General features: G+C 39.4%; 1 protein-coding gene across 1 annotated transcript in view; it reads left to right on the forward strand.

The window, feature by feature from the left end:
* The window catches only part of PTPRM (protein tyrosine phosphatase, receptor type M), a 705,638-nt gene that overhangs the window by 632,934 nt on the left and 49,269 nt on the right, over positions 1–23,435 (forward strand). Inside the window, exon 21 of the mRNA XM_006920073.3 lies at positions 15,032–15,129. Coding sequence (XP_006920135.2) covers positions 15,032–15,129 — 98 coding nt within the window. The remainder of the gene's footprint in view (positions 1–15,031; positions 15,130–23,435) is intronic.

Raw genomic sequence — 23,435 nt, forward strand, 5'->3', positions numbered from 1 at the left:
GGTGGCATTGATTAATGAAATCCAATAAGTTTCAGCTGTACACTTTAACAGTAAGGCATATATATATTTACACTGTGTGTTCAACTCCCTAGTTAGATTTCTTTCTGTCACCACATAAAATCCTCTTTAAGTCCATAGCCCTTGAGATTAGTTCCTATGATTTCTTCTATGCATTTTATTGTTTCAGGTTTTATATTCAGATCCTTAATCCATTTTGAATTAATTTTGGTGTGTAGTGATAGACAACAGTCTAGTTTCATTTTGGTGTGTGGTGATAGACAACAGTCTAGTTTCAGTCAAAGGAAAGTCTCTTCAATAAATGGTTTTGGTAAAACTGGAAAACTATCAGTTCTGGAAAACTGTAGCTTTCCGGTTTTACCAGAACCATTTATTGAAGGGACTTTCCTTTCTCCACTGTATGTTTTTGTCAAAAATTATTTGCCCATATAAATATGGGTTACTTCTGGACTTAGAACTCTGTTCCACTGATCCATGTGTCTGTTTTTCGGCCAATACCATGCTGTTTCGATTACTGTCACTTTGTAATATAATTTGAAGTCAGGCAGAGTGATGCCCCCACCCTCGTTCTTTTTTTCTCAGGGTGGCTTTGGTAGTTCAGAGTCTCTTATGCTTCCATACAAATCTGATGATTTTTTGTTCTATTTCTTTAAAAAATGCCAATGAGATTTTGATGGGGATTGCATTCAATCTGTATAATGCTTTAGGTAATAAGGTCATTTTAAGTATGTTGATGCTTTCAATCCAAGAACATGAAATATCTTTCCATTTCTTTGTATCTTCTTTGATTTCTTTTAACAGGGTCTTATAGTTTTCATTATATAGGTCCTTCACAACGTTGATTTTGTATCCAGAAACTTTATTGTATTTGCTTATTGTTTCTCGTAGTGTTTCTGTAGAGTCTTTAGGGTTTTCTATATAGAGAATCATGTCATCCACAAATAGTGACAATGTGACTTCTTCGTTTCCTGTTTGGATTCCTTTTATATCTTTCTCTTGCCTGATTGCACTCACTAGGACCTCCAATGTTATATTGAATAACAGTGACGATAGTGGACAGCTTTATCTTGTTCCTCATCTTAGAGGGAAGGTTTATAGTTTTTCACCATTAAGTATAATGTTGGCTGAGGGTTTGTCATAGATGGCCTTTATTATGTTAAGGTACTTTCCTTCTATACTGATTTTGTTAAGTGTTTTGAACATAAATGTATCTTGTTGAAGGCTATTTCTGCATCTATTAATATGATCATATGATTCTTGTTTTTTAATTTGTTTATGTGGTATATCACATCGATCAATTTGCATATGTTGAACCATCCCTGTGCCTCTGAGATGAAGCCCATTTGATCATGGTGTATAATCTTTTTAATACGTTGCTGTATTCGGTTCGCTAGTATCGTATTTAGGATTTTTTGCATATGTGTTCATGAGAGATATCGGTCTCTAGTTTTTTTGTGTGTGTGTTATCTTTACCAGGTTTTGCTATCAGAGTAATATTGGCCTCATAAAATGAGTTGGGAAGTATTGCCTCCTCTTTGATTTTTTTGGAAGAGTTTGAGGAGAATAGGTATTAAATCTTCTTTGAATGTTTGGTAGAATTCACTAGTGAAACCATCTGGTCCCGGACTCTTACTTTTTGGTAAGTTTTTGATGATTGCTTCAATTTCCATACTGCTGATCAGTCTATTTAGATCTTCCAGTCTTCTTGATTCAGTCTAGGAAGGTTGTATTTTTCTAAGTACTGGTCCATTTCTTCTAAGTTAATAAATTTGGCATTATGTACTTTTTCATAGTATTCTTGTATGATCCTTTTGTATTTCTGCAATGTCAGTCATAATTTCCTCTCTTTCACCCCTGATTTTGTTTATTTGTGTCCTTTCTCTTTTTTCTTTAGTGAATCTAGCCGGGAGCCGGCGGGGTGGAGTGGGGTTGTCAATTTTATTAACCTTTCCAAAGAACCAGCTCTTCATTGCATTTGTTTTTTCTATTTTTTTGTTTCGTTTTGTTTTCAATTTCATTTATTTCTACTCTAATTTTGATTATTTCTTTTCTTCTGCTGACTTTAGACCTCAATTGTTCTTCCTTTTCTAGTTTTTTAAGATGAAGCATTAGGTTGTTGATTTGGGTTCATTCTTATTTTTGGAGGTAGGTCTGTAATGATATGAACTTTCCTCTTATTATTGCTTTTGCCATGTCCCAAAAGTTTTGCTATGTTGCTCTATCATTATTATTAATTTCTATGTATCTCTTGATCTCTCTTTTTATTTCATCTCTGACCCAGTTATTCTTCAGTAGCATGTTGTTTAATCTCCTTGATTTTGTGCTTCTTCCTGCTTTCTTTTTACAATAGATCTCTAGTTTCAAAGCATTATGAGAATATGGTTGGTATGATTTCAACCCTCTTTTATTTGTTGAGGCTAACTCTGTGTCCCAGTATGTGGTCAATCCTTGAGAATGTTCCATGGGCACTAGAGAAGAATGTATAAGCAGCTGTTTTGGAATGGAAGGCTCTATAAATGTCAATTATATCCAGTTCGTCTAATGTGTCATTTAAGGATGTTTTTCCGTATTGATTTTCTGTTTGGATGATCTGCCCATATCTAACAGTGGGGAATTTAGGTCCCCTACTATGATTGTGTTTTGGTCTCCCTTTAGTGCTGTTAGTATTGCTTTACATATTTCGGGGCTCCTTGATTGGGAGCATAGATATTAATAAGTGTTATGTCTTCTTGGTGCATGATTCCCTTTATCATTATGGTGTGTCCCTCAGTATCTTTCTTTACCTTTTTTATTTGGAAGTCTATTTCATCTGATATTAGTACTGCTATTCCCATTTTACTCTGAATGCCATTTGCTTGAAATATCATTTTCCACTCTTTCACTTTGAGTCTATATTTGTCTTTGGAGCTGAGATGTGTCTCCTGGAGCCAGCATATGATTGGGTTTTGTGTTTTGATCCATTCTGCAACTCTGTGCCTTTTTATTGGTGAGTTCAGTCTATTTACATTTAAAGTGATTATTGAAATATGAGGATTACTTATAACCATTTTACCTTTTGCTTTCTGGTAGCTCGTTGTTTCCATTGTTTCTTTGTCTTTGTGTTTCCGTTTTCTTTATTTTGGTTCACTTTTGGGGGTTTTCCCTCTGGTTCTTCTCGTTTTATGTTATGTACTTCAGTTCTGAATCTTCTGTGTGTGGTTACCATTACGAATATGTAAAGGATAGTTACATATCAATCTTTATGAATTTGGATCTTTGAATCCTCCCCTTTTCAGTCATTGTTGTCTCAATTTGTCCCTATGTATGCTGAACTTTCATTACTATCTTGCTATAGCAATTCTCTTCTCATTATTTAAGCTTATAATGCCTTGTTCTCAGTGAGGGTTGCACTCCTCTGCTTCTATTTGCCTGATAGTCACTATACCGCTAATTATTTATTTATTTTTTGTCATTTTGTTTTAGGTGAGCTGACCTCTTTTCAGTATTTCCTGTAGTGCAGGCCTTGTAGTGGAGAATTCCCTCAATTTTTGTATATCTGGAAAGGCCTTAATTTCTCCTTCATATCTAATGGGAGCTTATCTAAATACATTATTCTAGGCTGGTAGATCCTTTCACTTAATAGTTTGAATATGTGATTCCACTTCTTTCTGGCTTGTGATGTTTGTGCTGAGAAGTCTGACAATAATCTCATGAGTTTTCCTTTATAAGTTACCATTTTCTTCTCCCTGGCTTTCCTCAGAATTATTTCTTTGTTGTTGATTTTTGATAATTTAAACAAAATGTGTCTTGGTGAAGGCCTTTTGGGGTTGAGATAATTGTATGTTCTGTTGACTTCTTGAATTCTAAGCTCCAGCTCATTCCCTAGATTTGGGAAATTCTTATCAACTGTTTGTCTGAAAATGCTTTCTAGTCCCTGTTCCTTTTCCTCGACTTCGATAATGCCCATTCTGATGTTTCCTCTCTTGATGGTGTCAGCTAGTTCTTGAATTTCTCTTTCATTATTTTTCATTCTTTAGTTTCTCTCTTCTTCCTTCCGATTTATTTCTAGATTTCTGTCTTCGATATCACTGATCCTTTCCTCCATTTGGTCGAATCTATTTCCAAAGATTGCTATTTCATTTTTCAACTCTTGCAGTGTGTTTTTTTTTAATCTCCAGAAGATCTATTCTGTTCTTTTTGAGAGTTTCAGTCTCCTTGCTAAAGAACTCATTCTACTCATCTAGTTGTTTTTTCAATTTCTAAAATCGTTGATATGACTCATTTCGGAACTCACTGAGATTTTTCAGAAGTGCCAACCAGAATTCTCTGTCATTTAAGTAGCATATTTCTATGTCTGTAAGCTTATTTTCTGGAGATTTTTCTCTTTCTTTCTGAGATGCCTTGTCATCTTGGTTGTTCATGGTGTTTAATGGACTATTTCTCTGCCTGGGCATTCATGGAAATGTATTCTGCTTTTTTTCTCCAGAAAGAAGATTTATTATATGAAGTTCTCTCTTTAGCCTGTTGCAAAGAAGATGCTTTTCTTTTGGTTTCTGAAAGTGGCGTCTAAGCCTCTTGGATCCTTGCTTTACATAAAAACTTAAGAACGCCTTTTTTTTCTTATAGATGTTTAATCACACTCACTACTCTCAGTTCCTGTCAGTGTTAGCCACCATTTTGGTTGCGGTAGCCTAGATTCTCCGTGTTTTTCAATCTTGGAGGATGTGAGAGGAAAGGCCTTCTTGGTTTGGAGTTGGAGTCTGCGGCTCAGCCTTGGTTTTGCAACCTCGGGCAGTAAAATTCAGCTGTTGTTTTTCTACCGTCCCTGCTTCTCTGCTTTCTGCCCTGATGACTGTGCCCTGCCGCCAGCCAGGTGGAGCTCACAGCAGTCCCAGGAGGGGCTGTTCAGGAACTTGCCACACCCTCTCCCCTCCCCTCCTCCTACAGGGATCTCTGGCGGCTGCAAGAGGCAGCTTCTTTATTTCTCCCAGTCCACTGCCCAACACCCGGGATTCTGTCCTGTGGTAGCTCTTATGTTCAGATCCCACACTCAGATGTGCTAGTGTGCAGTTTGGGTGTTTTTTGTTCAGTTTTAGATGTTCAGTTATTGTTGTTTCAAGGGGAAAGATCTGGTGACGTCTCTCACTCTGCCATGTTTCTCCAAACTCTCCTGAATTAATTTTAACACATGTAGCTTTTTTTTAAGAAGAAAGAATACTTATAAAAATATAATGACAAATTTATATATCATTGCCACTATTTTCATTTATTTCTTTGTTTAAAGGTCTTAAAATTTGGGGTAAGGTAAAGGAAAAATATACTCAGAATACTTGACTCATTTTGTTTTCAATTTACTTTATTTTTAAATCTGCTTCTCTATCCATTTTTTTCTGTGACTTGAGACATATGTAAGAGTGGTGTGGACATGCATGAACTTTATCCTAGAAAAGATAAATTAAGGAAAACCACAAGAAAAACTGTGAACACATAGAAAAAGTTAAAACAGGAAAAAAGTGAATTATAATAATGACTAATTGAGTAGGATGAACTCATATGGGAATTAAGAATCTAAAAAATATAAATATGAAAATTAGGAAGGTGAAGATTAGAATTATAAAATACTAAGTTACTTCCATTACGAAGAAAATGGCTATTGATTAAATGTATCTTTATTAAGATGTATTAAATAACCTACTATATTATTCTTTATTCTTTTTTTTAAATGTTTCTTATTTTAACTGAATAAGTGAATAAGATGAAAGTCCGATTATTAACCAAAATATAGATAATGGTTGAGTATTATGACTGACGCAACAGAGGTCTCTCAGGATATTTTAGAATTTATATCAGCCTGTCCATTAGTGCTTGGTTTATGCCAATTTTCTCTTAATTAAATCTGACGTGACCTTTTGGTGTCCAGACGGGATTTCAGATGTTCTTGTGATACACCTGGAAACCAACACTCCATGATCCTAATTATCTAGAGAAAGCCACGAATATTTGCACAGTTAGTGTTGACACACTTTCTTATTTCAGTCTGAAAGAGGTATGGCACGAGTGAAATGCAAACATCAACATGTGGATTATGTGTTTGATAAGAAATATTATTCATGGATAGTGCAGAAACTGTATGCCTAGTTTTAGATTATGAGAAGAACGCACACTTGAGAGCCAATTTAGACAAGTAGCTGCTAACTAGAGCAAGCCAGGTGAATGGAAAAGACTCATGCAGTAGGACAGCCTACTCCAGTGTAAGAGGGTATTTGTCATTGTGTGGAAACCCCTGAAATTCATTAACTGAGAACACTATTTAACATCATTATTTAAGTCATCGCTTTGACACTACTTCTAAAAAGGTGTTTTTTATTACAGCTCTGATGCCTATTCTCTCTTCTTTTACTGTCACTAAATTAAAATTCCAGTGGACTAGTGAATATTTCTAACCCTGTAATTCTGGATATGGAGGGTGCTTCATGTGACAGCTATCCTTAGAAAATGCTATTTTAACATGCTGCCAGTTATATTTTTGAATTTAGGTTGAATAAAGTATTCCAAAGTTTTCCCCATTACAGAACAATTCTCAGTGTTTGCTTCTAATTCATTAGTTGACTTTTATTATTTATTTTAAATGGTAATGATGTGGGGGAGGTTCTTAGCAATTTAGGAAAGTGAATAAATCACATCCCATACACCCAGCCATCTAAAATTTGGTTTTCTTTTTCTGCAGCCAAAACCAAAAATTATTCGTAAAAATTCCATGAGTTTAACATCAGTAGCCTCCGGGGAGAGCAAATGCATCTATCAAATAAGTGTTGTTAAGGATTATTAATGCAGAAGCCAACTGTTTTCTATGTCATCATTATCACTTTTGTGACACACGAGGCAGATTCAGTTCATAAAGCATGGTGGCATATTTTACCTTTTATATTTCACTCCCACAAAAATGAAAAGCTACTAAATATAAAATTATAGACACAAGTGTTATGGAAGCATCACATTGAAAAATCACGTAAAGTTTTGTAATAAAACCTTATTCAGAAACCACTGAAGGGACATCTAATGCTCTGAATGCTGAATAACTGACTCATAATACTTATTCGAGATTATCGCCAGCAGCAACAATAACAATAATGGATCAAAAATTTAAGGCCATTTTTATTTATGAGCAAGAGCTTTCAAATAATTACATAAAACCTAGGCTCACCTTTTCCACATTTATATTCCACTTTTAGCGATCTTCAGTTCTGATGGAACAAACTGGATACCAAAGGACTTGACCGAGCCCCAAGCCAGTCCAGTGCTCAGAGCAAAGACTCCTCGGTTCTCTGCAGCTACTTTGCCTGCAGGGTAACTGTCCCTTCCGTCTGTGCTTCCTCCACTCGGTGTGTACCACACACAGTCGCTCCTCTCGCTCCTGGGACCAGTCACATCAGGTGGTTAGAGGACTGATGTGCACACACAAGGTTCCCACTCTGTTCAGTTCACTCTGAAATTTAAATAGTGTAGCTGGGTTGACCTGGGTTAGAATCCCAGCTTCAAAGTCTCTTGGTCTCCTAAGCCTTTCTCATCTTAAGGCGGAAACTTACACAGTTGCAGAGGTGAATAAATAAGACTGAGCACACCTGGCCCACAGGGCTATTGACGTTATGCCTTATTTGTCCACCATCTTTGTCAGCCCTCTTCCTGGGTCTCCCTTACTTTCCAGCCCAGAAGCCTCAGCTCCTTTACTGACAAAGCCACAGTCTTGCACTAGGGGCAGCAAGAACCCTGCCAGGTTTCATTCAAAACTGCCCTCCAAGGGCAGCCCCAATCTTCCCCAGTCTGACTCAAATGTGAACTTGTTCATGACCCATCAGGGCCTGAGCGAGCCTGGCCCTGGCCCACCTGAGTCTTGCGTGTGCCAGCTGTGTGAAGCCAGTTGGGCTCTTGTCACCCTGCCCAGCACAGCTCTAATCGTCCTACCCCCAGGCCCCCCGTGCTGCTCAAACAGAATCACCGCCCAGAGCCACACTGCCACTGTCCTTGGGATTCCAGATATTGCTGCCCGGTCATTTCCACTGCTGGTCTCCATTTGGATGCCCAGGGAGCCATCCTCAGAGTATGTTATTTTTAAATATATCTGGAGCAAAATATTTAAATGTTTCCCTCTCATCAATCAATAAGGAGCATGATCTCTTTATTTACTATTCTTTACTATTCATTTTTAACATATTCCTGTTTCTTAGGTGTTTTTGTGCAATAAATAGAGCAGATCCTGCCACTCTGGACACTGACATCTGTCTGCATCCTACAGGAGAGCTCAACGGCTACCTCTGACTTAGCCTTTTGATAGCTTGGCTCAGCTTTCCAGCCCACTGGGCCCTCTCCCTCCCTTCCTTTCTCTTTTCCTTCCTTCTTTTATTCCTTCCTTCCTTCCTTCCTTGCGACTGCAGACACTTCATCACGCCTATAAAACTTGAGCCTACACCTGTAAAAACCTCCTCTGCAGTTCACATGCCTCCCTCAGGGTCTGCTCAGACAACCAATGCTTCCTCCCCTGGCTTGCCCAGGATTTCACTCTAAAATATTTCTTCTTAATTGTGTTTTTAATATCTGTCTTCTACTACTCATAAAATCTGAAACCTAAGCTTTTATAAAAAATCTCACCTTTTTTCACAAGATGTCTCCCTGTGTGTCCCCGTCCCCTCTCAGGTGGCATTGAATCACTCCTACTTGACATTCCACCCAGAAAACCTGCCATCCCTGCCTTTCACCCTCATTCCTACCTGTCAGTCATATCTACTCTTTGAGGCCCATTGCCTGTGGCCATCCTCAATAATGCTTTTCCTGCTGCCTCTTCACCAGTGAAATACAATCTCTTCCTGACTTTAACTACCGTAGACGTACTCATACATCATTTACTGACAGTGGTCCACAAACAGTTTTGTTTCTTTTCCAAAAGAAACTTAAAAAAAATTACATACCTCCTTTGAGCATTTAAGTTGCTATCTAAAATTTTCATCATGTTTGCATAAGTTTATTTGTCAATAGGAGATAGACAATAATCAATTAAATATTTCCTAAAATAAAATGAGGATTGGTGTAATTGGAATACATAACTTATGATATGTGATAAGTATTTTAACTACCTTACAGAGTAAAGCATAGCAAACTTGGAAGTAAACAAATGAAACTTGCACCCATGGGTTCCATCCAGAACAAGGTGGCAGGCCTACCAGTTCCATTAAAAAGAATAAGCGTTAATAGCTTATTCTTTGGGTGTTCTGAATTCCGAGCATCCCAACCTGAGCCAAAATACCCCATTTTTAACACCAAGGTTTAACCTTAACAGAAATATGTTTCGGACAGAGAAGGCAGGAAGCCCTGAGTTTCCGGCATCAGTATTTCAGTCCATCCCTTCATTTCAGACCTGTAGGTTTTTTCATGTGGGTAGCACCCCATCAAACCCAACACTCATCATAACATTTGAGATGGATGAGGGTTTTGTCAAGTGCAAGGAAGACCATTGTGCATGGGGGCTCCTCAGGGAGATCAGTTTTGACAGAGTCCATATGGAAGTTAAGTATCTAGAAATTAATTAATACTTTTAAAACTACTCATACTCCTTGTAAAATCTCCATGTGTCTTCAGAGATGTGCATATCTCAGTGTGCAGTTCGAGTGTCTTAGTATGCTTACCTTAATACAGACTTTATAGGAGAGGGTGGTACGCTCTTGCCTTATCTTGACCTTGTATAACTACAAGCTTCTTGAATGTTGGGCTGTATTTATGTTACTCACCTTTGCATCCCTTACCATACCTCACAGAACACCTGGCACAGAGCAGCCTAAGTGCTTACCCGTAGATATGGGCTGCACACTCGAATTGCTACCAGGGCCAGGAAGGGAATTTAAATGAGCAAAGCACGTTAGGTATGAGACCAGAAGGCACAGAGAAACTATGTCACCTGGATGGGCAGATCCATGTTCACAGATTGCTGAGGATGACGTGCATTAAAAACACACGAGTACCACAACATCAGATGTTATGAAGAAATGGGAGCCATGACTCAGGTCTCAAAAACTTGCCTGAGGAAGGGGGACGTTTAGTCTGCCAAGCGGGGACCAGCAGGATACGTGGGCTTGAACTGAAGCACACGTGGGAGGAGGGCGCCTGGCAGAAGGCCCATGAGGAAGTCTCAAGAGAGCGGCCTGGGAGGGGTGGCTCCTGGCACAGTAACTGCCAGCACTTGAGACCCAGTCCAGGCACAGAGTGTGTGGGGACATGTTTGCCTTATTAAAAAATTTGGGTTTTACTTTACGCAATAGAGACCCCTTGGAAGAGTTGTAAGCGATAAAATGATGTTTTTCAGAGAGGAGCTCTGGAAGGTCTGGAATGTAATTTCTGGGGGAAATCATGCAGCTCGAGCTAAGCCCTTGGGCGTGGACATGGAGGGAATAAGACAGGATGTGCTGTGTTCTGGAAATGCAGAGAAGTGGCCAAGGGCAAAGGGGGGGACTTGGGAGCTGGCCGTGCACATGAAGTTGGATTTTATTCTGTAGCAGTGGGACTTTGGAGGTTTAAAGGAGGGAACTGACCTTATATAAAAACACGCTTGAAGAGATGGTTTTCAGTGGTTAACATGGGCTTTCTTCTATTTTATTCTTGCCAGGGTGGGATGACTGTACGCATAGCCTGTCAAGTAGAACCCTTCCAAGTTGCTTTGACATTCAGATGGAGGCGGTGTGACACATTGGGGTCAGATCTCAAAATTCAGCTCCACACTCACTAGTCCTGTGACTTCGGGCAACTTACCTGAATTCTCAATGCCTCATTCTCCTTTTAGTAAAATGGGGGGAACAATAGCACCTATTACATAGGATTGTGATTTTTAAATTCAAATAGTTCATATATGTAAAATACTTCAAAGGGGACCTGGGAAGTAGTAAGTTCACATAAGGAGTTAGGTATTATTCTATTTATAACTGAATACCAGTTTATATCGTACTATCTTTCTTTCCTTCAAAAAAACTCTAATATGCCTCTGTGAGCTTAAAGGACCTTGACTCCCTGTAGCTCTAGTTAACACAGAAAACATACTGCATAGAAATTAGAATGTGAAAAGAAGGGATACAAGTCATGTACCGAGGTTTGAAATTATAACTTTTAATATGCCTCACTTCCCATGAACTAGAAAACTCATCTTACACAATAGTCCATCCTTGAATGTCGTTCACTTATGCTTTTCATGGCTTTTATTTTTTTTTATTGTACTGTAATTCTTTCTGCCTTTTTGTGGTGGGTTTCCTTCTGGGCTTGGTGGTGGCAAGAATGGCCCCGCGAACATTTCTTCTCTGCAGAGATGCGTGTGTGTGCGTGCGCATGCGCACGTGCGCTCACGCCAACGATTGTGAGGGAGATGGAATGTATTACTGGCCTGATATTATTGAAATTTCGAGACCTTACCTTTCAAACACTTTAGTCCCACAGAGGGACGACTGCTGAGAAGAACCTTCTTGCCTATTGTGCAAACATCTGTAAATGCATGGGCACAGAAATTGTAGCGGCTCCCTCCCAGCCAGAAACAGCAGAAATCAAATACCGGGGCTGTCTATCACAGCTGTTCAGACCTAGAGGGAGGGAGGTCTTTCAGAGTCCTTTGCCTGCTGTTTTAGATTCCTTGTCCTGGGAGTTCAGTTGCTCGTCTGTTTCCTGTTTTCTGTGAGCAATTCCCAGTGACCTCTCTATCGATTATTCTCCTCGTGGTAAGGGCACTTACCATTACCAGCTTTCTGGAGACATACATTCACAAAAATAACTTGAATCATCAGCCACGAACCTCCAATGCCTGCCCTTGGGGAGTTTAATTTTCGAACTGCCACAGCGACCAGGTCAGGGAGGGGGCCACGTGGTGTGGTAGAAGGGGACTACTCTCCCAAGTTGACAGCACTCAGTGCCCACAAGTGAAGGAGAGAAGAAACAGGAAAGAGAAAGGCAAAAGTGCACCAAGGTACGTGGGGGCTCTTTCCTGGCATTTTTTTCTTTCTGGGATCAATTTAGGATAATTGTGTTCAAATTCATTTTCAGATTTTAACCCCGAATGGTTTTAGTTCTTTGGGATACCTGTGCCTAATTTCAGCATTGAAAAGAACCTCACCCAATTTATTTTTCTATGCTAATCTTTTTTTTTTTTTTTAGTCCAGGTCAGTGGGTAAGAAAATCATCAAGACTAATGTATACGTTATCACCCCAGTGAGCTGCTAATGCTTATAAACACCTTTTATTTTAAAGATAACCCAAATTTAGTTATGTAAACATTAAAAATGGTGAGGTGGTATAGCCATGTTCCTAGGTGACATTTTATCACTGAAGTTCCTTCTACATCAGAAAGAAATGGGATTTCTGGATTTGAAAAGCTCGTACATAGGATTAGACAAATCAGCAGATTCAAAACAAATGAATCTTTGGTGTTCCACAGTTACACCTCCACCTACCACCTGGTGGCTAGGTAGGAAGGAGGAGTCAAATGGCCCTGATGCTGTAGATATGTGGTTCTCCACCAGGAGAGATCTGAAAACACACCCAGATCCAACCCCCACCCCTGGCCAATTAAATCAGTCTCTTGGGTAAGGACATCAAAATTTTTTATAAGCTCCACAGCCAGAGTTGAGAACGACAGCCCTCAATGGAGAACAGTTACTGGGAGGCTAGGATGGCACTCTGGTGACCGAGGGAAATGGATGGAGTCAAGTTGGGAGGCAAAACTTTAAGGCAGGGAAACTTAGACATTACAGAAGATGCCCCCTTTTAACGAATTGAAGAGGAGTAAAGGCAATGTGCTTTTAAGCTTTTATAGATAATCTCCAAAATATAAGTCAAGAAGGGAAATATATTAACATATATATTAATATTATTTAATACTTATATATACTTAATATTTTATAAATAAATAATATAGTTTACACTCATGTATACAGACTTACTCATTCATTCATTTTTTTCATTGAGCTCCTGCTATGTGCCAGGTATGCCATAAGGAACTTGCAGTAAACCACAACAGCCATGCTCCCCTTCAGGGGGAACTTGAAATAAGTAATCACAAGAGGATCTAAAACTAAGAAAGGGCAAGTGAGCTGCACTTTGGGATTTTCCCCCAGCCCAGAATGTCTCTGGGAAGACTCCCGTTGGGCACTGACGGGGGCGTGTAGCTTTTCTTCCTGCTGGCGCACACCATCCATGATGCTGGAACATCTAATGCATTCGCTTTAGCCATTGTCATCACGATTATATCTGGGACTTTCAGAGGAGGTGGCACAGGCCTGTGTATCTAGTGAAGGAGGAGAAAGTGTCCGGGCCATCCCTTTGTTTCATGGGTCACATTGGAAAGACTAATTGTTTGCACAAAGATGGACTCAGGGCATTTTTTTTTTCCTTGTGAATAAGTAACAAGCTGTTATGTACACAATGGATGTACCTCTCTGCAAACTAGAAAAGTAGTGATTGATGGGATCTGATGTTTACTTGTCTCCTCTGTAACCTTAGACTTAAGTCACTGAAATCTTCAGCCTATACATCAGGAGAATGGCACGCACATGCCAAGGGACAGGAGCCGAAATGGCAGGTGCAGCTTCCTGAGTGGTGGCATACAAAGTCCCATAAAGGGATTAGACAGATACATCAAGAGTGGAGTTAGTTTTCATAGAAAGGGTAAAAGGGTAGCCAGAAGCAGCAAGGAGGAATGATAGACAGCGAGGAAGGAGAAAAAAATTAAACAAGAATCAACTGATAATTGGTCAGAAGAAATGGGAGGTGACTAAAGGGACCCCTCGGGTGTGCTACCATTGCTCAATATCTAAGCCTCAGGCAAGGAATGACCGTTAATATCTTTAAATGCACCTTGTTTTTGTTCTAATGTTTTGCTAATTATAAAATTCCTGAGTATGCATTAATTCCATGAATTTTCAAAATAATCCTGAGAAGTGCTATTGAAATCACTGTGTAGATAAAGAAAGATGAAGCTCACATCTTTCTAAGTAAATTGCCCAAAATCACACAGCCAGTTAAAAGACAGAGGCAAATCTCAAATTCAAATATTTAAGCTCCAAATTCAGTAATCTGCAATATCAAAATACTGCAATACAACTGGGTCCTGGTCCCAGGATGCACCTGAGCATTTGTCTCATTCCATATGTAGCATATGACTCTCCACGCTTTTGAAGTTGTATTCCTCTCATTTTCTTGCATTTATGTTTGCCTCATAAAGATTTATACTGTTACATTTATACTCTCAAATATGTATGAGCATCAAATAGAGTTTTGAGGTTTTTTAAAATATGAATTAGAAGAAATTTCAACTTTCACCTTTTTATACCTGGTGGTCTATATAGCATTGGCATTTTGTAATACATATTTTTCTCACCTTTTTTTAATCCCAGTCCATTAGAAATAGTTTTTAATAGTCAGATCTCCCAAGAGCTAAGGAAGGAGATGCTGATCATGTTCTGTGACAGGAAGTAAAACTGCTTAAAATCCTAACTTCTCTGTCACTTTAAGAAGTCAGGAAAAAAATGGGTTAATTTGACAGCACCGAATGAGAAAAATATTAGAAATAAGAAAAATTCATTTTTTTCTATAGAGGCTCATTTCATTCTGTATACCATTTCCCTGGGATATATCTGCCAATTGTGAATAGGAAGAGCAATGTTATCCATTTTTTTTTAAATTTCACTCTTGGGTATTATGGAGACAAATAGCTACATGATGGAGAAATAACTTTCTTTCACAGCAATAGTTTAAGAAGGATAAGAAGAACTCAAATGCAGATGTTTTGATGACATGAGAAAATTCAACCATGAATGAAAAATTCAGTATTTCTATAGATGCTCTTTTAGAAAGAGTACTTTCCTGCATCGACACTAGAAAGGAGAGCTATGTCCATCTATAAAAGTGGGAGAACTGCATATGGGTATTGATAGATTTATTTGCAAGCCCAGAAATTTTCCAGTTGCAAACATACAAAAGGGAAAAAAAGAGTCTCTGTTCTGTTTTGCTGCAGGACCGATGCAAGAGACCATCTACGACTTCTGGAGGATGGTGTGGCACGAAAACACTGCAAGCATCATAATGGTGACCAACCTTGTGGAAGTCGGAAGGGTGAGTCAGCTATCCACCCACATGTCCATTTGTTCCTTGCTCATTGGCAATATGAAGTAAGGCAAGAGCAAGTTTTTGAAATAGTATTTTGTGTACGAAAGCATTAACTACTACAGCTCCTCCTACCACTTGCTGCACTTGCTTATAAATTATCAGTAAACATTGTCTGAATTGCTTTCATTTGTTGCGATAGCAACAGACAGGAAAGGCATTCAGGTTTTAAAAGCAGTTGTTATCAGGCTATACTGAGCACACAAAAACACCTTTAAGCACAAATGCTGGTTGTTGGGTGTCAAAACTCAGTGGGTGCCACGTTAGACATGACTACATTTCCTAATTCAGGAAAATCAACTCTAAAAAGAGTGGGCAGCATTGGAATCAACCCTTAGGTCGGAATTCCAGCATTTCCTCTTGCTTGGGTCTTACTTTCCTGGGTCTCTGTTTCCTAATCTGCAAAATGGAGATGATAATCTGCCCCCGGGGTCTTGGATTACTTTGTCTGTATTAACCCTTAATGAGTGCTGTTTTCATTTCACCAGGAAACTCTTAAATTGTCCTAACTTTAGCAGTGGTGTGCTGTAGGATTATTTCCAGTGACATTTTAAAATGAGAAAATATGAAGGGGGCAATTGCTTCGTTTTATAGTAGGGTGAATTCCATGGTTCTGCCCAACTCAGAAACCCATTACTTCTTACAGAAGTTGACATCGTGAGATTTACTCTCAGCAAAGGCAGCCTAGAGATCAGCCTAGAATTGAAATATTGGGGCAGAAACCGTAACGGGGTTGTTCTTAAGATCCTTGGTCAGCCTTGAGAAAGAAGGAAACTCTGCCATTTACAACGTGGATGAACCTGGAGGCCATTATACTAAGTGAAACAAGCCAGTTACAGAAGGACAAATACTGCATGATTCCACTTATATGAGTTAACTAAAACAGTCAAGTTCCTAGAAGCAGGGAACACAATAGAGGTTGCCAAGGGCTAGGAAGAAGAGGAGTTGATGCTTAACGGGTATAAAGTTTCAGGTATGGTAGATGGTTCCTAGAGATTTCTAGAGATTTGCTGTATAAATGATGCTTATAGTTACCAATACTCTGTTGTGCACTTAATTTGCTAAGAGGGTAGATCTCATGTTAAGTGCACTTACCACAAAACAAACAAACAAACCAACCCAAAAACATAGGGACACAGGAAACTTTGAGGTGTTGGGTGTCTTTTACCTTGGTTGTAGTGACGGTGTCAAGGATACACACATATGTCAGAACTCCTCAAGTTATGCACATTAAACATGCAATTCTTGGTTTATCGGTTATACGTCAATAATGCTGCTTAAAAAAAAAAAAGGATTTTCGGAAGATATCAGGAGGCACAATCCAGGAAGAAGAGAGACAGTAAGAGTGGGAGATACTTAAAATTCTAGCAAAAATGGCAAACTAAATAACCTGAAAACCCTCCTCCTACAAAAATCCACAAATTCTATATAATTTATAAACATGTATTTTAATATGTTTGTATATATCACCTGTATATGTAAATATATGTTTAAAAATGTGTAACTTAGCTCTCAAGAAAGTAAACTACGAGAGATTAGAAAAAAAACGAGGCCTAGAAACCAGGGAGCGGGTGGACACTGCAGCTGCCCTTCAGAGGCTGGGCAAGGTGATGTCTTGGTCGGAGTGAAGGGAGCCTCCGTCTTCATGATCTTGGATCTTGAATTTTAAAGCCCACCAAGAACAGAAGATAACATCTTGGACCTGTGAGGTGCTAAGAATTTGAACTGAGACTGCTACATAAAAGCCAAACCTGCAAAGGGTAGACATTCAGAGAAAGAGCAGACTGAGTGGGGGAAGGGATGCAGAAAAGGAATTCAGCCTGGCATAAGAACAGGGAAATAAGAAGGAAGCAAACTGATCTTTACCTAGGATCTGGGTGAGAAGGCACTTCCGCCAACTCATGGGTCAAAGTAAAACACCCCAATATAAATCAGAAAATATTTAGAATTGTGAGTAATAAAGTACCAAATAGTAAATGTGTAGTATGCAAATCAAACGGTACCTGAATAGATATATATATTCTTAAATGTTGTTATTCTAAAAAAGGAATACCAGATAAAGAAAACTTTTAGAAGAAAATATAGGGGAAAATACTTATGACTTTTAAAAAAAAAATGCTTCGAAGATACCAAAAGCTCCAAAGGTTAAGAAAAGGATGGGGAAATTTGTGTTAAAATGTAAAATTTTCTGTACGCTAAAGGACATAAGTAAAGTGACAAGACAAGGAGGAGATGCTATGGGACCATTATGCAAAGTATAAAAACTTGCAAAGCAATATTTAACGTGCTAAAGGTATAAAAACCATTGTCTTTCAATTTCCTCTCTGCTGGGAGACAGTGAGAGCAAGGGGGCTGGCCTACAGCCTGGGGTGGCAGTGCTCATGTGTGACTGGCCTGGAGGTCACTGAGCCTCTTCACCACCAACCTTTCACCTGGGCACCAGCTTCATGGGGTTCTCGTAGAGATTAAATAAGTTTCTACGTGGCAAGTGGTTAGAGAAGTTCCTGCCCCATTCTGAGGACTTAATAAATATAGGTATTAATGTAACCCTCACCTTTCCACCAACAAACCTAAGACATACAGTGGTATTTATAATTGCCTTTTTTCCCCACCCCAAATCTACCTTCGTTTGCTGTAAAAGCAGTAATGACTACTGAAAAAAAAAAAACTTGTCAACTCTACCAGAAAGCAGGTCTTTTAAAGAAAGAGATAGCCTTATGAATTTTTGGTCTTTCCCTCTGGGCACTCAGTAAATGCCTGAGGAAATGAATGGATGAGAATTCATCCAACTTAGTGTCACAGAGCAATTAGCATATGCTAGATTGACTATGAAATAGCTAAGCTCAATATTTTATCTGTTTTCATGTATAGGGTTTCTTCCTCTGATATATATGATTAATTCTGAATCCTTCATTCATTTCACAAATATTTGTTGACTGCCTGTGTACGATAAGGAGCAAAAAATATCTGGAGACTATTCTCTCAGCACTGTACTTTCACAATAACTGTATTCCTTGAGAGTTATTTACCACCTCAGAGTTTCACATATTTGCATCAGAGCTCACTTAAAATAATCCCAAAGCAAATTATTGTGAAAAGTATAAAGTTATTAAAAATAACAACTGTTGCCGGATTTTTAAAGAATAATGGCACACATGTATTTTTTGCTTAATTGAAATTCCAAAGTACACTGTCTTCAGACTCAGTGACTTAGGAGGTAAGCTATTTTCTTACAATAAACATTTTTTACTTTGAGGAAAGATGAGGACAGAGTCATCTTTGGCTATAAGGTCAAAAGAAGATTGTGCTGTAAAATTACTGCAATAAAAAAAAAACCTCCTACACTAAGGCCCAGAGCCTCTTGGACATGGCATATTTTGCAGGGAGCCAGGTTTCATTTCGAGTTACCTGACTTTCAAAAAGTTAAAAATAAGAAGACCATGCAGTGGAGTCTCTGTTCCTTCCATCAGGCACTTGGAACCGTCCCATACAGAGTGGTCACTGTTAATTTTTTTGATGGAAACTATTCCTTCTGACAAATAACCATGGAAATTCAAGCTAACAGGGTGCAGCTGAAGCGGAGGGTGGTGAGGGGTGGGGCGATGGTACTAGGGTTTAGGTTTACCCATTAATGGAAGCCTGTAGTCTTAAAGTGACTCAATAATTTTAGGTCTGATAAGCTTAAAAAAAATCCTTCCAAATCTTTACCAGGTTTGTAGGGATGTGGTAAGCTCTGAAGAGTCCTAATCTCATTACCATCAGCCTCCTAGATGAGTCTGTCTTCAATTAGTAATGATTTTAATGGCATCTGCCCTTGAAACATCTGGTGTGATTTGAGGGTTTTGACAAGAGGTCACATTCCCTCCAGGACAAGGTGCTGACCTTATTCCTGGCCGTTTCACATTGTTAATCCTGGACAATTGTCTAAAGAAGACTTTCCCATTTTCTGTGCTTAAAAACAGCAACAACAAACCACCGAAGAAATCAAAAAGACATGGTTTTTAAAGACAACAATTACTTACTTATGTGTTTACTGCATGTGTTGTGTCCTTTATAAATTAGGCATGAGTGAGGCGGGTGCCCATTTGTTTACACAGACTTGCTCCCGATTCATTAAGTCAGAGCCGGGAACTGCTTTCTCCTGGTTTTTGCCCTGAAGCTCTCTGCATCCGGCGGCTGTAATTGCCGGTGTTGGAGCCGCTGGGAGCCCCTTCCCTGTCGCAGCACCTGGTGTAAAAGACACAGACGCTGCGCCTCCCTCCAGCGGGGTCCCTGGTACATCTGCCAGGACCTGTCATTATCTGAGACTTCCTTGTCACCACTGAGCATCCCCTTTCAGCCCGAGTGTTCTGGGAAGGGACCCTTGTCAGTTTTCCTGGCACCTGCCAACGGCTGCACACCTGGCATTTAAATTGCACTGGAATGTGTTGTGATTGTTTTCTCTTTTTAATGAACCCACCTGAGGGACATTCAGCTTTTCATCCAGTTGCCTGTTTCCTAGGCACTCCCATTTACACCGTCTGTGTGGAGATTCGCAAACTCAGTGGTGGTGCTGTACTAATCCATCTGCCAAAAGTTTTATAACCAAATCTGCAGGACTCCCACAGGAGGTTTTTGTACCGGTAATTTAAGCTAATGATTTCTAAACATATTTAGTCAGTTTCATGAAGACCTCATTAAAAATTCAAATGAGATCGCATAGTCATGCAGGAAAATTATTGTGGACTTGCTCTGAATAGTTCTGATAACAGGTGATAAAGTGTTTTGGAGCTAGGAGAAGTAGGGACCGAGATGTTAACCTCTATCAATATAGAGGATAGGAGGGAACCACTTAAATGGCTGCTTTAAAGAGTATTATCTTCACAAAGAAATTGATCTATAATTCCTTTCACAACATTTGTCACTAAAAGAGCAATGAAAGAAAAAAGTTTATGAACACTAGACATCAGAATTAACTTTCTAATTCACAGGCAAGGAAGAAGATATATTAAGATCCCAAGTGCCCCTGTCACATACATCAAAGAGCATCTGCTTTTCTATAAAAGTCACCAGATGTGGTATCAATGAAAGAAGCAAGAGAGAGGCAAGGTTGCCCCTTTGTAAAATGTGGAAATATCACTTAATAGTGAGAATAACCTAGGGAATGCCTTACAGTACCTATTAATAATAATAACAACAACAATAATAATAATAATAATATTTTCTGCAAAATCTCTTGAGTTTTTCCAAGATATCAAACTTAACCATAAATGGGAAGAGACATACTCTTTTTATAGACATTGCTGAAATTTTTTTCTCTTGAACTCTCACTGTTACCTTTCATAGATCTTTTTTTAATGAGCCAAATATTTAAGATGGATATTTTGTGCCCTGGGTAATTATAGTCCTAACTTTGATTAATTTATACTTACTCAACAAACATTCCTCTCTATTTCAATCTGTCAGCTATTTCAATGATTGTATTAATGTAGCTGACTGAAGACCTTCCTTCCTCCATAACTAACACAAAACCAGGAGGAAAAAAGGAAGTCGATTCCCACCGAGGCACTGCCACACTTCACATCATCTCCACCGAGCATAGCACCCAAGAAATGAGGCAGTAACTGGTTCTGAGGTATTGGCAGCAGGAAAGGAACCCTCTACTTAACCCTCTATGGCAACTGGCTCTTCCAGAAAAGATGCCTCCCTAGCTGCCCCACTGAATCTTTGAGGCCCAAAGACCTCAGTTCCACTACATAAAAAGTTAAAAAATCAACCAAAGAGCCTGATTTGTCTTGTTCACAAATTAATACAAAAGTAGATTTTCTAATTTCTTTTCAGCACAATATATCTAACGTTTAATGACACACTTACTATATAGCCAGCACTAAGAAATTCAAAGATATTTATAATTCACTTGTCCTTGAAGAACAAAAAATATGGTACTAGAGAACCATTTGAACAATTAACCATAATACATGTAGGTCAGAATGATGACGGGCTAATTCTGCCTAAGGGAATCTCAGAGGACTTCGTGGAGAATGTGGTGAGGATCTGGACCTTACTAAGAGAACGAACTTTAAGTGGCAAGAATGAAACAATAGCACTTTGCCTTTCTAGTAGTAGGCAAAGGTAGACACAGCAAGTGTGTTTATTTGTTGTCATGGAAGACACTGAGCTGGTGAATCATATGTTTTAATTAGTATTGCCGAAAGACGATTCTAGTGGCCACTAAAGAAAGGTTTAGAACAGTTACAGAAGGGCATGAAGACAAACTAGGTTAGAGCAAGACTCTAGGTGAGGGACAGTGTGGGCTGGAGCTGTACGGTGGCACTGGGAGCTTACAGGAATACGTAATCTGGGTGCCATTGGGGGATGCTGACAAGGCAAAAGAACGTGAATATGAACCAAGGTTTCTACCATTGTGACTTGGGTTGATGTAAAGGCCACTAACCAACAATGAGTATCCACTCTCACCCACCACCCCCCACCGGAAAAAAGAAGAGCAGGTCTAAGGAAAAGGCAACATTATTTGTTTCGGACATGCTGAGTTTGAGACACTTAATGGACAACAATGTGGGGCTTTCCAGAAAGCTCAGAAGGGATCTGTGAGCTAAAGACAGGGAGACGAACTATGAAATGCGAGATTCTTCCTTTGTTTACTGAGCACCTACTATGAGCTAGGCTTTGGGGATAACAAGATTAAAAGACCTGGCACAGTCTAAGAAATAGAAAGACAGGCAAACAAAAAAATATACGATGCCAAGTGATAAGCACTATAACAGAGGCATGGCTTTCTTGGGAGAAAACAGAACAGGGAAGGGCTGAACACAGCACTGGAGAATACCTATATTTAGGGGTAGATAAGGGAAGAGCTAAGAATGGAGTCTGGAACAGAAGAGGAAGAGAAATAGAGTGAGAACTAAGAGAACCCAGAATTATGAGAAGTAAGAGAAGATAGAGTTTCAACGAGAAGGAGATTGTGAGCAGTGTGACAAAAGCTGCAGAGAGGCCAGGTACCTGGGATTAGGCAGGGGAAGATAGGTAACAAAATGTATCGAGCACTTACTCTGTGCCAGGCATTCTGCTACATAATTAAGCATACCTTCTCTTATTGATCAGAGCTACCCTATGAGAGTCATAGAAAGATTCCTATTTTTTTAATTAAGAAACTAAAGCTCAATAAAGTTAAATAATTTGGCCAAGGGCACAGAGCTAGAATTTAAATCTTGGTCTGTCTAGTTTCAAAGCCCAGGCTTTCTCCACAATCCCACAGTGCCTTCCCATTCACAGCTAAGAGGCCTTTGGTGCATAACAGGTTTCACTGGTGTGATAGAACCATGAACTCAATGGAATGAAATAGTGGCTTTATGTATGGTAAAGACAATTGTGTAGCTTGTTCTTGGAGAAGTGAGTCAAAGGAAAGAGATGGAGAAGCACCTAGAATGAAGGCAGGGTCAAAACGCGATCACAGTGGTTGTGTGTGTGTGTGTGTGTGTGTGGATAGAGTAGACATGAGTATAACTGGGAGTCTAACAAGATAACGCAATTGGAAGCAGAGACTGAAGGTACAAAAAAGAAAGAGGAAAGGTGACAGAGGATCATGGCCACGGTGGGAGAGAATTCCTTCAGTTAAGGAGCATATGTTACCCCCTAGTCAAGAGGCTGGGGCTACAAAGACAACGTAAGCATGTCCCCGTCCACAGTAATGGGGACTGAAGCAGGTAATTAATTCTGTGATAAAGGTTTCACAGAGTGCTATGGGAATTCATAAAAGAGGTACCTCATCAGCCTGGGATTTGAGATTGGAGGGGTTTTGTCAATGAATGCATCCCAGAGAAAGTGGTACACGGGGCTGAGTAGGAAGGAACAAGTAGGATTTAATCAGCAACGAAGGGACAGAAGGGTGTTCCGGGCAGAGGCGACCACAGGACCCTAGGGAAACTGCAGATGTGTTCAAAATGAACACAGAGAGAGGGAAGTATGGAGAGAATTGAGATTTTGTCATAGAGAGCTAGATAAGCACATGAGGAATTAGACTTCATCTTGTGATCAGCAAAGAGCCCCTGACCAGCTAGACAGTCTGGTCAAGGTGCTGGTGCTAAGAGGGCGAGCACCAACATTTCCCAGGCCTTTGTCACTGTGTTCGGAATTCAAATAACAAGGACAAAGCATCTGACTTCCCTATGTTGGTACACGTGCTCATCCCTTGCTGTCCAAGACTCCTAATTGATAAGCCACCCCGTGGGGAAGAAGTAATTCCTGTAAAGGAAGTC

This window comes from Pteropus alecto, unplaced genomic scaffold (genome assembly GCF_000325575.1).
Source record: "Pteropus alecto unplaced genomic scaffold, ASM32557v1 scaffold146, whole genome shotgun sequence".
In the NCBI taxonomy this organism is placed as follows: Eukaryota; Metazoa; Chordata; class Mammalia; order Chiroptera; family Pteropodidae; genus Pteropus; species Pteropus alecto.